General features: G+C 48.1%; 2 protein-coding genes across 8 annotated transcripts in view; one reads left to right on the top strand and one right to left on the bottom strand.

Annotated features, from left to right (window-relative positions):
* Positions 1-2,199, bottom strand: part of PCSK7 (proprotein convertase subtilisin/kexin type 7) — a 69,785-nt gene extending 67,586 nt beyond the window's left edge. For both annotated transcript variants that reach the window (XM_044282249.1, XM_044282250.1), the window contains exon 1: positions 2,108-2,199. The gene's annotated coding sequence lies outside the window, so the exon portion shown is untranslated. The remainder of the gene's footprint in view (positions 1-2,107) is intronic.
* Positions 2,159-15,383, top strand: part of RNF214 (ring finger protein 214) — a 58,860-nt gene continuing 45,635 nt past the window's right edge. For 2 of the 6 annotated variants that reach the window (XM_044282256.1, XM_044282251.1), the window contains exons 1-5: positions 2,159-2,237; positions 3,338-3,559; positions 7,043-7,102; positions 7,183-7,323; positions 14,737-14,876. In XM_044282256.1, the coding sequence (XP_044138191.1) occupies positions 3,383-3,559; positions 7,043-7,102; positions 7,183-7,323; positions 14,737-14,876 (518 nt within the window). In that variant the 5' untranslated portion in view covers positions 2,159-2,237; positions 3,338-3,382. Of the gene's footprint in view, positions 2,356-3,337; positions 3,560-7,042; positions 7,103-7,182; positions 7,324-14,736; positions 14,877-15,383 lie in introns of all 6 variants that reach the window. The other 4 variants (XM_044282254.1, XM_044282252.1, XM_044282255.1 and 1 more) reach the window with 4 other exon arrangements.

Here is a 15,383-nt window from a genome sequence, read left to right as displayed (position 1 = left end):
CGTTTTTTTTACACAGTAAAAGCACACAGAGCTATAGGGACTGGATATTGCGGATGTGCTAGCGGCCATCTAGCAACCCATGTCCTCAGCTCTATACACAAAATCCCAGGTTCCCTTTAAGACCAAACCTTTAACCCTTTTACTGCCAGGGGTGTCCAGTTGCAAGGACAATCTTTTGCAGTTTTGATCTGTACATATAAGGCTACTTTCACACTAGCGTTCGGGCGGATCCGTTCTGAACGGATCCGCTCATATTAATGCAGACGGAGGCTCCGTTCAGTACGGATCCGTCTGCATTAATAACTTTAAAAAAATTCGCAAGTGCGCAAGTAGCCTGCGCGGATCCGTTCAGACTTTCAATGTAAAGTCAATGGGGGACGGATCCGCTTGAAGATTGAGTCAATTGGTGACATCTTCAAGCGGATCCGTTCCCATTGACTTACATTGTAAGTCTGAACGGATCCGCACGCCTCCGCACGGCCAGGTGGACACCCGAACGCTGCAAGCAGCGTTCGGCTGTCCGCCTGTCCGTGCGGAGGCGAGCGGAGCGGAGGCTGAACGCCGCCAGACTGATGCAGTCTGAGCGGATCCGCTCCATTCAGACTGCATCAGGGCTGGACGGCTGCGTTCGGGTCCGCTCGTGAGCCCCTTCAAACGGAACTCACGAGCGGACCGACGAACGCTAGTGTGAAAGTAGCCTAAAGCTTACGGTAACTTACAAAATGTAAAGAACCATATTTATATATTTTCTAAAAGTGGACGCCCGGCAGATTGTCACAATGCCACTCAGCACGTTACACCCACAGACTAGGGATGAGCGAATTTCATATTTAGAAGTTTATGTTGTGGTATTTACTGAATTCTGATATGGATTCCGTTACCACGGACCATAACGCAATTCTATAACAGAATGCATAACGGAATACCTTTAGAGCCATTCCGTTATTCATTCCGTCATAATAGAAGTCTATAGGCTGCAAAACGGATCCGTCCAGTTTCCGTTATGTTGGGGAGTCCTCTCCTGCATAACGAAAACGTGACGGATCTGTTTTGCAGCCTATAGACTTCTATTATGACGGAATGAATAACAGAATGGCTCTAAAAGGTATTCCGTTATGCATTTCCTCATGGAATTGCGTTATGGTCCGTGGTAACGGAATCCATATCGGAATTCAGTAAATACCACAACATAAACTTCTAAATATGAAATTCGCTCAGCCCTACCACAGACTCCTTCATGCAACTTTTTGTGTCAGAGTGTCATTTTTTTCCTAAAAATCGGATAAAGCAAAGTGTACGTTGTGTGGACCCATCGGCACGTGCAGAGATCATCCGCACCGCAGACACGGAGCTTCAGAAAATCACCAGAACTGGAAAGACCAACATTCTGGTTTGACGCTGGAAATTAGTAAAAAATTTGCAGGGAAAAAAATCCATTGATTACAGCCCCAGGTGCCCCCCCAAAGCTAACTACCCCCCGAGAGCAGACAGCTTGGGGACCGCAGCGGCTCTGACGGACTGGGGACCACAGTGTCCACCTTCAGGTAACTTTGCAACAAACAGGATTTTTATTTTTTTTAATGTATCAAAACAAACATTTGCAGCTAAAATGCAGATCCAAGCAGAGGTTTACAGATAATAAATGTAATATATGAGGGTGTGAAAATCGCACATACACCACAGGTGTGAACATGGCCAAGAGCCTGGCCTGGGCTCTGACAAACAGCTATGCCAGCACAGCGATCATGGGCCCCCAGTCCTGTAATTAGCGGGGGCCCCAGAACACAATTATCTCCATGCCTGTGCATAGGTTGTCTTCATGGGAAACCCCCAAATGCTGTTTCTGAAGCCAAAACCTCTATAGATTCAAAAACCTGATCAAAACTTGCACGTGTGAACAGACCCCTTTGTAAAGAACATTTTTAGAGAGTAGTTAGCTGCTACTCTTTCCTTCAGGGGCTGCGGGGCAGTGAACAGGACGCCCCCCCGGTGTGTGCCCCTCTCATACGCCACTGCTGCCTCACCCTGTGTCTACGACCACACGAGGGGCTGGACCCTTCTGCCAGTGCAAGAACTAGGGGGCCAGTCACATGACCCCCGCACGTACCTGTCCCCTCCGCCTGTTTCTCCATTTTCCACTTCCGCGTTTGGTCTGAGCGGTGACGTACGTGAGGCGCGTCACTTCCGGGGCGTGGTTGTACAGGCGTCACAGACCGGAAATAAATGTGTTGCCTGAGGTAACGTGAACGGTGGTGTACCGGCGGTGGGGGCAGGCAGCGGGGTGTTATGTGAAGCTCTGGGCTTATAGAGCAGAGTAGAAATGTAAAGCATGAAGGAAAGTTTTCTGCAGGTGGGGTTAGTATTAGGGGAAGCATGATGATGTCATGTCTCTTCACATATTCTGGACACCTGTCTATTATCCAGCTGCATGAGCTGCATGAGCTGCATGAGCTGGCATGGGGGGGGGGGGGGGTCCTCAGTTATCCTGTGGATTTACCATAAATTACTTAGAGGCGATTAACCCCTTAGAGCAGGGATCAGCAACCTCCAGCTGTTCCAAAACTACAACTCCCAGAATCCTCCTTTCACTTCTATAAGGCCTCTTGCACGCTGCCCTGCCGTGGCCGTATTGCATACGGCAGGTCCGCGATACACGGGGCACTAGCCGTGTGCATTCTACATCACTTGAATGGGTCCGCAAATCCAGAGATGCGGAACGGAAGCACGGATCGGAACCCCACAGAAGCGCGCCACAGTGCTTCCGTGGGGTTCCAATCCGTGCTTCCATTCCGCCCAAAAATTTAACTTGTTCTATCTTTTTGTGGAACGGACGGATTGCGGACCCCATTCAAGTGAATGGGTCCGCGATCTGCCTGCGGCTGCCCCATGGTCAGTGCCCGGGGCAGCAAAGGGCATGGCCAGCACACGGTCGTGTGCAAAAGGGGGTGTCCCTGCACAGTCTGACCATGGCAGCACTGATTGCGTATTGTCACTCTGTGCAGGGACCCCCCCCAGCTGGTAACACCCAGCTGGACCTTCATTGCAAACTGCAAAAAATGCATCCATATATAAGAGGAACGGCACAACACAGTCATAAGAACAGATGCTCCAGAATTATTACCTGGGGGGTACAAGTAGTTACTAAACCAGACATGTCAGGAGAGAGGGGGCGGCGCTGGCAGTTTTGATCCCCTTGTCTCCTCGCCAGTGCCGTCCTCCTAATACCGGCGCCATTTACGGTAGAATCACAACCTCTGTCTGTGGATCTTCTGAATTTGTTCACATCTGTCTTGAGTTTTCTCATTCTTAGTTCTCTATCGTTGCTGTTTCCTTGAAGGCCATTCATTGAACAACCTGAGAAGTGACCTTTTTGACAACGTGGATGATATCTTCTACAGGTGACATGCCCTCTGCAGAATCTGACTTCACAGGTGGAAACATGGCAGAAGGGGGCACTGTGTGCCAAGTCAACATTGAGGGAGACCGCTGCAGTCTGCAAAGTGCCTTACATGACCCTGGTGATCCGGGGGGGCTAGCCATGAAGTGCATTGCAGTGCAGGTGAGATGTTGTGTGTAGTCTGTGCTGGAAATCACCTTTGTACCTGATAAATCGTAGTTCTACATTAAAGAGGACCTTTCACGCTTTTGTTTTATTCTAGATGAATACCTTTACTTGTGGGGTACCCCCCCCCCCCCCGCTGATGCTGCCACCCTGAATGTTTTTTTTAAATATCGTTCCTGCGCCCCGCTGTGCCCCCCTGTAGTTTTCCCGCTCAGTATGCGAATACTGAGCATCGGTACAGGGAGGAGGAGAGGCCAGGGTTTCTCAATGGGTGTCTCCTTCTCCCTGGCCGTGACGTTCTCCGCTGTGATTGGATCGCGGCACAGCCAGGGAGAAGGAGACGCCCATTGACAAACCCTGGCGTCTCCTCCTCCCTGTACCGATGCTCAGTATTAGGATACTGAGCGGGATAGGTTATCAGTATTAGATAACCTTCATCTATAAATCTTCTGCTTGACTGCTGCCGTTACCCATTACGCCACGGTTCCGGTGCTCCCTGTCAGTCTATGTAGTGACAACATACCCGTGAACCCACATGATCACTACAGCCAATCACTGATCTCATGCCAGACACCTCTTATGTGTCTGAGTCAGAGGTTATGGGGTTTGGCCAGACTAGTGGGTATACCTATCCAGATGGTACTGGTGCCATGTCTTCCCGTTGTCTCTCCTTACCCGTTTTTTATCTTGTAGAACCCCTTTTGAAGCCCAGTTTAAGAAATTGTGCTGTAAAATATGTAGTGATAATGGTGCACTTTCAAGGTCTTATAGGGTATGTTCACACAGTGGTCTTTATGCCAATGATTGTATTGTGTTTTCTGCATCAACCATTGGCGCAGCATTGATCTTTGAGGGCGTCTGCACTGTAATTCTAATGCCTCATGGAAACCAAAAATTATTGACATACTTATTTTTGCCTTAGTTGCCATGATTGGTGGCCGCCTACAGGTTAGTCCCACTGAATGGGGAATCTTCAGCAAGTGCTACTGAAATTCCAGGGTGTGAACATGTCCTCACCTGTAAGATGACCTACTTTTACATTGGGATCAGCTTTAGACAAACATTGCAGAAATTTACTATAAGTGCCAAGAAAAATTTAATATGTGAACTATGTATGAACAATGCAAGTACAATGCAGTGATACATGGTGCTCACTGAATATAACGAACAACTGTATAATACATGGGTGTGCCGAGCCCTCTATAGTGACTAGGATGGCTGTCTGCACAAGCTACTAGAGGGGGACTCCCTGTAGGCACAACCCCTTTAAAAGGGATTTCCTGAATATTGATGGATTATCCCCAGGATGGGTCATCAATATCTGACCAGTGGTGGTCCGACTCCTGACATCCCCGCCGGTCAGCTGTTTGAAGGAGCGCAGCGGCCTCTTCCAAGGCAAGTGACATGATGGGCCTGGGCTGCACTTGAACAGCGCTGTACTTGATAAGGTGTGTGGAGGCTTTAGCGACAGAGCTCCGCGGCTTCTTCGAACAGCTGATCGGTGGGGCTGCTGGGAGTTGGACCCCTACCGAGGATAGGCCATTTAAAGGGAATCTGTTATAATCGCTATTGAAGTAAAGTAATTGCCTAATAAACTAGGCTTGGGCACCATAGAAACATTCAATGTGTTGGCAGATAAGAACCATTTGGCCCATCTAGTCTGCCCAATATACTGAATCCTATGAATAGTCCCTGGCCCTATCTTATATGAAGGATAGCCTTATGCCTATCCCATGCATGCTTAAACTCCTCCACTGTATTTGCAGCTACCACTTCTGCAGGAAGGCTATTCCATGCATCCACTACTCTCTCAGTAAAGTAATACTTCCTGATATTACTTTTAAACCTTTGCCCCTCTAATTTAAAACTATGTCCTCTTGTAGCAGTTTTTCTTCTTTTAAATATTCTCTCCTCTTTTACCTTGTTGATTCCCTTTATGTATTTAAACGTTTCTATCATTTCCCCTCTGTCTCGTCTTTCTTCCAAGCTATACATGTTAAGGTCCTTTAATCTTTCCTGGTAAGTTTTATCCTGCAATCCATGTACTAGTTTAGTAGCTCTTCTCTGAACTCTCTCCAAAGTCTCGATATCCTCCTGGAGATATGGTCTCCAGTACTGAGCACAATACTCCAAATGAGGTCTCACTAGTGCTCTGTAGAGCGGCATGAGCACCTCCCTCTTTCTACTGGTAATGCCTCTCCCTATACACCCAAGCATTCTGCTGGCATTTCCTGCTGCTCTATGACATTGTCTGCCTTCCTTTAAGTCTTCTGAAATAATTACCTCTAAATCCCTTTCCTCAGATACTGAGGTTAGGACTGTATCACTGATTTTATATTCTGCTCTTGGGTTTTTACGTCCCAGGTGCATTATCTTGCACTTATCAACATTACATTTTAGTTGCCAGATTTTTGACCATTCCTCTAGTTTTCCTAAGTCCTTTTCCATTTGGTGTATCCCTCCAGGAACATCAACCCTGTTACAAATCTTTGTGTCATCAGCAAAAAGACACAACTTACCATCGAGGCCTTCTGCAATCTCGCTGATAAAGATATTAAACAATATGGGTCCCAGAACAGATCCCTGAGGTACCCCACTGGTAACAAGACCTTGGTCTGAATATACTCCATTGACTACAACCCTCTGTTGCCTGTCCCTCAGCCACTGCCTAGTCCATTTAACAATATGGGAGTCCAAGCCCAATGACTGCATTTTATTGATAAGCCTTCTATGTGGGACAGTATCAAAAGCCTTACTAAAGTCTAGATAAGCGATGTCTACTGCACCTCCGCCATCTATTATTTTAGTCACCCAATCAAAAAAATCAATTAGATTAGTAGACACGATCTCCCTGAAGTAAACCCATGCTGTTTTTCATCTTTCAATCCATGGGATTTTAGATGTTCCACAATCCTCTCCTTAAGTATGGTTTCCATTAATTTCCCCACTAGTGATGTCAGGCTTACTGGCCTATAGTTGCCCGATTCCTCCTTACTACCTTTCTTGTGAATGGGCACAACATTTGCTAATTTTCAATTTTCTGGGACGACTCCTGTTACCAGTGATTGGTTAAATAAATCTGTTAATGGTTTTGCTAGTTCACCGCTGAGCTCTTTTAATAGCTTTGGGTGTATCCCATCAGGCCCCTGTGACTTATTTGTATTAATTTTAGACAGTTGACTTAGAACCTCTTCCTCTGTAATTACACATGCATCAAAAGATTCATTAGTCTTCTTTCCTCACTGAGGTCCTTCTCCTTCATTTTCCTTTGTAAAAACTGAACAGAAGTATTCATTGAGGCAGTCTGCTAGTTCTTTATCTTCTTCCATATGCCTTCCTTCTTTTGTTTTTAATTTGGTAATTCCTTGTTTTAGTTTCCTTTTTTCATTTATGTATCTGAAGAATGCCTTATCGCCTTTTTTCCCTGACCAGATAGAGTTGTGCAATAATGTTCTAATTCCTTTACACCCAACCCTGTAGACTGAGTCTGAGAAGCAAGATGCAGAAACCATTACAGAGGAGGAAACTGAGACGTTCCTGGTGAGTGCAAATGTAATGACTGTCTGTGTAAACCTGTCGAGTTTCTCTTGCATACACATTAATGCATTATCTCTCTGCAGAAGCTGCTTGTTGACTGCAGAGAACTACTGAAGGACAATTACCAGGAGGTGCTGGACAAACATATCCAGGCCGAGAAACAGCTGCAGGTGCAAATAAGACAACTAAGACAGCAGAATGAGGAAGAAAGGCAGAGACACAAGGTATGGAGGGGCAGAGAATAATGGGGTGTGATGGATGCTCTGTGCACGCTGTCATTCTCTGCTTTTAATCCAGTGATTTCTCAATACGGTACTGTCTAGTACCCAAAAACAGCACCAAAGTGATCAGAAAACTAGATCTGTATGCAAATGACCTTACCTATGCTGTATGTACAGGTCTGTGTCTGTGTGAACAATAAAGGGACACTTTTAGGGCAACTTCACACACAAAATTTCCAGAAGAAACGTGCCGTGAAATTCCGCTTGTGTTACATACAGCCTTCATTATGGATATTAGTGTGGGTTGAGCCATGGATTTTACTTATTGCATAGCAATTATCAAATCCTCAGCACGCTTTGAATCTGCAGCTAATATTTTACACAGTGATTGAATGAGGTTTGTTAAACTTCCTGTCTTTAATGGGGTATTCGCATCTCAGACAATGGGGGTATATCACTAGTATATTCCCCCATTGTCTGCGGGTTCCACCTCCATAGAAATAAATGGAGGGTGGCCGCTCATGCACGGTGCGCCCTCCTTCACTTTGCCTGTTCAGTTTACTAGATAGGTGCAGGTCCCAGAGGTGAGACCGCCACCTGTCAGACAATGGAGGCATAGCCTAGCGATATGCCTCCATTGTCTGAGATAGGAATACCCCTTTAATACTGTAATGTACTTTGTTGTGTAAATTCTGTGTGCATCCCACAAATGAAATTAACAAATATGCTGCTGATCAGCTAGGTTCCCAGAGGTCAGACCCCCACCATCATACATTGTTGGTCACTCAATCGGTGCCTTATTTTTTTCCAGGGGGATGGTGACTGGGTGCAATGCAAAGAAACAAAAATCAAGTCTGCCATTGTTTAGGTAATTTTATTTTTCTCGCCCATATTCATTGGGGGACACAGGAACCGTGGGTATAGCTATGTCCTCTAGGAGGCGTTGACACTAGTAAAAGCTGTTAGCCCCTCCCCTGGCAGCTATACCCCCTCCAGCCTGGAGAGAGAGCTTCAGTTATTAGTACTCGGCGCTCTTGCGCTTCAGAACAGAGGAGCACATCAGGTTGGGAGGGGGCGGGGCCTATCAGCACTCAAATCGAGATGGAAGTGGCGGATTCTATCTTCCCTCCGCTTTCAGAACGGGCGGCAGCCTGTTCCAGGTGCTGCCTTGGGCCGCATACTGCGGTGGTTACTTTTTAATGTCACTGCGAGGGTTACTGGGCGGCACTGAGCGGGAGATGCAGGACCTGAGGCGGCGGGGCCTTCTTTTCCCACCAAAGCACTCAGGCAGCTCTTCTCTGGACATCCTCTCCAAGCGGCGTCTGCTCCTGGCCCTGGTAGGAACTGTTGCTCCTCTCCTCAGGTCACTGTATCCTCTCCAGACTCAGACGTATCTTCCTGGATACATCATATCGGATCCCTCTGGGCTTCTTCCTCGGCTTCCAATAGCTGTCCATTATGCCTGCTCTATGTGTCAGGCAAAATTCCCTTGCGGGCAACCGGATTCTGTCTGCAATGCTTGTCAGACGCCCAGGCAGGGCCCCCCCTTCAGCCCATACTGTTGCCTAACCCTCTGGCATCTGAGTTACCCGATTGGGCCAGAACTCTCTCTCAGGCGGTGGAAAACCTTGCTAAAATCTCCCAATCCAGCCTATCTATAGTGGGTCGCTTGGTTGAGAATCCGCCACCAGCGCAGGCTGCACCTCCCTCGGATGCACCCTCCAGAGCTTCTTGCTCGGGCGACCCCCCTAGGTCACTTCCCTCCGGTGATTCCGTCAGCGCATGGCATATACAAAAGCGTCCCAGAGTAGACCACGTTTCTTCCTCTGACGCATCTCCCTCTCCACCCCGTGTATGGTCTCTCAGGTTTTTCTTCTCCTGGGGACGTGCTGTCCGAAGGAGAGGTTGAGAATTCGGATTTGGATATGGATACGGAGCAGCCTTCTAAGTTGGCCCACTGTGGATAGCCTCATTGCTGCCATCTGCGACACTGGATTATTCCCCCCCCCCCCCCCCCCCCCACTGACCGACAGGGGGTATCCTTCTTCCGTCCAAAACAGGCCTCAAGGGTGTTTCCTCGCCATAATGATTTTTCGGCAGTGGGTTCCAAGGCTTGGGATCATCCAGACATGCGTTTTTCCACCCCAAAAAAGCTGGACATCCTATATACTTTCCCAGCGGATTGTGTTTCCACGTCAGCATCCCCTCCTATGGTGGGCCCACCAGTGGCATGGCTCGCCAAAAATACGGCTATTCCTATAGCCAATTGAGCCTCCCTTCAGTCGGCTGAAGATTGTCGGATGAAATCCTTGACGAAGTCCCTCTTTATAGCTACAGGGTCAGCCCTTAGGCCCGTGTTCGCCTCCATGTGAGTGGCAAAGGCGATCTCTGAGTGGGGCAGTCAGCCGGACCAGGACTTAGTATCTGAGGTCCCTGTTCAGGATCTCCGATCCTTGGCGCAGCTGATGATCCAGGCGTCCTTGGATGCTCGCGCTATTGGGCACTTGCAGTCACATTACGCCGTGAGCTTTGGCTGAAGGTGTGGGCAGCGGACGCGACTTACAAACGTTCTTTAATCGGACTTCCCTTTGCTGGCACCCGTCTCTTTGGTTCTCGGCTTGCCACGGGTGGCAAGAGCACCCATCTTCCACAGGCCTAGGGCCAAGCGGGCCTCTTACGTTAGGTCAGGTTCCTCACGTGGCAGGCCCTTTGGTCGATTCGCTAGTTCCCGCCACGTGACAAGCTCTTCCGCTGGGGGCGGTTTACTTCCCAGGATCGACTAAAAAAACTGTCCTTTCGGGCACAGCCCCCCTGGCGTCCCAGGCCTTAGGCCGCTCGACCTCCTGCGGCTAAGCAGTCCTCAGCCTGAAGGTGCGCCCCCGTCCAACAGGGTGGGGGGCCGCCTCCTCCTTCTCCAGGACGTCTGGCGTGCCCACGTCTCCGACGCTTGGGCACTCGAGATTGTATCCTCGGGATACATGATAGAGTTCCTGTCTCTTCCCCAAGACAGGTTTTTTTAATCCTGTCTTCCACGGGACCCCAAGGGGTTCTATTCAAACCTTTTTGTGGTCCCCAGAAAAGAGGGCTCTGTGCTCCCAATCCTGGACCTCAAACTACTGAACAAGTTCCTCCGTCTCCAGCGGTTTTGGATGGATATCCAGGACGCATACCTCCACGTCCCCACCGCGTGGAGTCAGCAGCGCTTCCTGAGGTTTGCAATTGGAGACTATCCTTACCAGTTTGTTGCCCTCCCGTTCGGTCTGGCAACTGCGCCTCCGGTCTTCACAAAAATTCTGTCCCCTCTTCTCGCCCTGCTCCGTTCCAGAGGCATCTTCCTTATGCCTTATCTGGACGACATCCTCATCAAGGCTCCCTCTTTTGCCCAGGCGCCGAGCAGCTTACGGATCACGCTGGAAGCCCTTTCACTTTTTCGGGTGGCTGGTCAATCTGCAGAAGTCATCTCTGACTCTCTCCAGACAACTGGTCTCTCTGGATATGCTTCTAGACACGGATGCAGCACCGATTCGCCTTCCCCCAGACAAGCAACTGGCCTTACACCGCTCAGTGAGGGTTCTTCTCGACTGCAGACTTCCGTCTATTCGACTATGCATGAGCACTTTAGGGAAGATGGTCGCCTGTTTCGAGGCGATTCCCTTTGCCCAGTTCCACTCTCGCACGTTCCAGAGAGCGATCCTGTCCTGGGACAAATCTTCCGAGAGCCTGGACTAGCCCATCCGCCTCTCTCCTCAGGTGAGGTCGTCCCTCTGTTGGTGGCTGTCGGTTCCAGTTCTGGGAAGGTCTTTCCTTTCGATATCCTGGACGACTGTTACCACCGATGCCAGTCTGCTGGGTTGGACAGGAGTGTTCCCTCCCAGGACAGTCCAAGGCACATGGTCTCAGTCAGAGTCCAAGCTCCCGATTAATGTCCTGGAGCTCAGGGCGATTCTTCTATCCCTCCGGCATTCGACCCACCTCCTGAAGGGTCGCCCCGTCAGAGTTCAGTCGGACAATGCCACGGCGGTGGCGTACATCAACCACCAGGGGGGAACACGCAGCCTCGTGGTGATGCAGGAATCTGCCAAGATCTTGTGGTGGGCAGAGGCCCATGTACCGGCAATTTCAGCAATCTACATCCCTGGTGTGGAGAACTCGACTGCGGACTTCCTCAGCAGGACCACGATAGATCCGGGCGAGTGGTCCCTCCACCTGGAGGTATTCGAGGCGATCTGTCTACGTTGGGTTCGCCCCGACATGGACTTGATGGCCTCAATGGGAAACTTCCCACCGCAGAGACCGGTCTTCCATCACAGTGCTCCAGACTAAAAAGAATATCAAGGAGCCATTGGCTCCTAACCTGAAAAATTTAGGAGCCAAATTTAAAATACATATAATATAGCTGGGATGCTTAGGAGCATGGGGTTTTCTAAGCTACAGCCCACACAGTTTAAGGAGTTGTACACTCATTTCCATGACCTGTCAGACTAGCAAGATTCGCATTGGTAATCCCTAGGTGCTGGGTCCCGGCTCATTCGCTTCCCGGCCTCTGCTGCTTGTCTTGGGTTTCTCCATGAAAACGTTTGGCTACAGTGGCATCAAGACGATCTCTGGCCACGGTGGAGATCTGCTCCCCTTGCATCACATGACCATTTAACATAATGCACGGGAAGCAGTGGTCAGTCATTGGCTGTAACGCCATCAAATAGGAGGTTTTCATGAAGGGACTCAAGACAAGCAACAAAGGCTGGGGAGCAAACGAGCCGCACTGGGCATCAGGCAAGTATGATCACCAACAAAGGTCCTGCCAGTCTCAGAGGTCCAGAAATTAGTGTATCCAAACTTTTTAAGGAGTAATTTTTATATTTTTCTTTAAGGGGTTTCAAACCAGTATTATTCTATATGTGACACAGAATGGGTTCAAATAAACTATCCCCACTGTACTCCTTAAAAGGCCAATCACTTGAGAGTTGCCACTTCAACCAGTGACCACATCAGCGGGCATCACGTGTTGACGGGACCAGCATGACGGTGGGGGGAGGGCAGCTTTTTTTTTTTTTTTTTTTTTTTTTTTTTTTTACATTAAGAAATTTTTTTACAGATAAAAATATAATACTTCACAAGCTTTACTCTTTATTCTAAACCCCTCTGCTTGCTGGTCAGTGAATGAAAACCTCTTGTTTGCTGTTGTTTCTTGAGGAAAGATTGCCCATATTCTAGTGCTGCTCACTGTGTAACTGTGGCTGGACAACTTACATTCAGTCTGTGAATGTCAACCTTAAAGGTTTCCATTCACTGCCAGCAAGCAGAGATGTAGGAAAGCTAGGGGACCTCCTCTGGCAGCTGAACTAGCCTGTGCTTAACCCCTTATAGGCTGCTTCAGTGCCATTTTCCATCTTTTTAACTCTACCACATGTCTTTGGCACAAAAAAGGAGCAGTTAAGGGCTCTCTGCTCATCACCCACGTGTCAGTAAGGAGCCATGCACGGACATCGCCGTCCTTTTGTAGAACGTGCGCAGTATAGGCGGCATTCTCTCCTTGTCAATCTGCGTGCCTTGGGACTGCTGAGCGAACCCCTAGGCCGGGGGAGTCCCATTGTTTCATCATTCTGCCAGCAGTAACACGGACTGACGGGAAGGTTGATATCCGATTGCTATTCCCTATGTGGAAGTAAATACTGGTCTTGTGAAATAAGGGGAATAGATTATATGATTTATGATCAGAAATGGTTACTAGTCTGTGCATTGATAGGATTGCCTTAGGGTCACGGCTCACTCCACAGAGCGGTGGGCGCATCTTGGACTTGGAGGAATCGCGCTTCGGCTGCACGGTTGTGTAACGCGGCTACTGGTCCTCCTTACACACATTCACAAAATTTTACCAGGTGCATACTTATGCATCGGCGGACGCTGCTTGGGCCGCATGGTCTTGTAGGTGGCAGTTTCTTAGATGCCTGCAGGGACGCTTGCTTCCATGGGTCTGTGGTTTTTCCCTCCCTGTGGACTGCTCTCGGACGTCCCACGGTTCCTATGTCCCCCAATGAATATGGGCGAGAAAAGGAGATTTTTGTATAACTTACCAGTAAAATCTCTTTCTCGCTCTTCATTGGGGGACACAGCATCCACCCAGTATTGTTGTTCGGCCACAGTTGTGGCAGTTGCTGGTTAGAACCTAGTTTGGTCCTTTGGCATGGTTGCTGTTCCATGTTTTTTCTTAGTTTACTTCTCCTACTGCTTCTCACAAACTGAAGCTCTCTCTCTCCAGGCTGGAGGGGGTATAGCTGCCAGGGGAGGAGCTAACACCTTTGTCTAGTGTCAACGCCTCCTAGAGGACATAGCTATACCCACGGTTTCTGTGTCCCCCAATGAAGAGCGAGAAAGAGATTTTACTGGTAAGTTATAAAAAAAAATCTCATTATTTCTATCTTCACTTGTACTGTACAGACACTGGAGGAAGCGCTCTTAGCATGCCCAGTCTCCCATCATATGTTCTACTGCGCAGCCTTTATATGAGGTGTGTCCGGCAACTGTGCAGTGGAAATGATGCGAGACTGGAAAGGAAGAAATGGAGATGGATTGCACTGAGCATATGCAGGGTGCCTCCAGTCTGAGCAGTAGACTGTAGGGTCCTTTGTTAGAGCCTTGTTGCCTTGTCAGCATGCCACAAGGTTGAAGAGTGCCCGTCAGCAGGATCAATCCTATAAAACCAGATATTTTGCTTGCTAGGGTTGATCTTTTCGATTTAAATGATACCCATGAAAATCCGTTGTGGCAATCTAGAGGAAAAAAGTACTGTACTCTCTACACAAAGGTAGCCTTTTGTCCTCCCCCATCAATGCTTAGGTACAGTAGTTGCTACTGACCACAGCATCTAAACTGACTCTACAGGTCATGGCCTAGCGCTGCGCGGGAGCAATTTGCCATCTGCAGAGGACTTCTGTAAAAGTGCATGTGTATGCAGCAGAATTGCTTAAAAAAAATATTTGATTATGGTGAATGCTATGCAGAAACATTTGGTCAAAGGGTCAGCCTTTTACCTGCTAACCACCAGTTGCGCTTTATTCTTAGATTTGCAGGAGGAATAACAGAGGAATGGCACAATGCAAAGTTATCAGAAAAGAAGTTCCAAAATTGGTATTTTATGAGAAAAACTATATGGGGAGGCATCAGGATTGTTGCATTTCAACATGCCTGATCCTTTTATTTTGGGGAATACAATCCTGCACTAGAGGTGTCTGTCTGGCAGTGGCTTATTCCCCTCTTCAATCTGAGAACAAATGCACCTGTGGCCGAGCGTGCGTGTGCTCAGGGGTGTGGGTGTTGGCAGAGGTAGATGTCAGCCAAAAGCTATCTAATATGTAAGCCCTGTCAGAGCTTTTTTTGCAGTCATGTATGCAATACCAAATCTTTCTTGTCTTCCAGGGATATCTAAAGAAAATTCAAGACCTGACAACTAAGAAAGAAGAGACAAGAAAGAAAACAGAAAAAGAGCGAAGGGACCAGTCCCAGAAGGAGCGGGATCTGGGTGGTGAATCAATAAAACTGCAAAGCAAAAATGAAAGGTATTCTCATATCCATGGGAAGTGGCTGTATATCCTGTAATAGGTGCCCTTGAAGGGTTTTTTGGGGGGATGTGGACCTTTTTAAACTGGCTATGAAGTAGGAAATAAATACTTTCTAGTAGACTTAATGACAGTCTGCTACCACCAGTCTCCCTCCATCTGCAGTGATGTTGTGTCCATAATGACGTAACGTTTAGGCTCCAGAGCTCATTATGGACACAATTTCATTGTGGGGGACAGAAGAACTGGCTGAGAGTGTGCTACAAAGTTTCTACACGTGCCCAGCCTTAATGAGAACCTTTTATGTTGAATTTGACTTCTGAGCTACAGGCACCGTCTTATAGAGCAGGAGAAGCTGAGCAGATTAAGATAGTTTTATGGGAAAAGATTCATGTAAAACTTGTAATTTATTCATTTAATTTACTGCTCATTCTGGGCTTTGAAGTCCAGGAGGCGGAGCTATCAGTGACTGACAGCCTTCCCTAAATGACTGTGCATAGAGAGATA

Source organism: Bufo gargarizans, chromosome 2 (genome assembly GCF_014858855.1).
Source record: "Bufo gargarizans isolate SCDJY-AF-19 chromosome 2, ASM1485885v1, whole genome shotgun sequence".
Taxonomy (NCBI): domain Eukaryota; kingdom Metazoa; phylum Chordata; class Amphibia; order Anura; family Bufonidae; genus Bufo; species Bufo gargarizans.
Note: the sequence above shows the minus strand (reverse complement) of the source record. Positions and strands in the feature narration are given on the sequence as shown.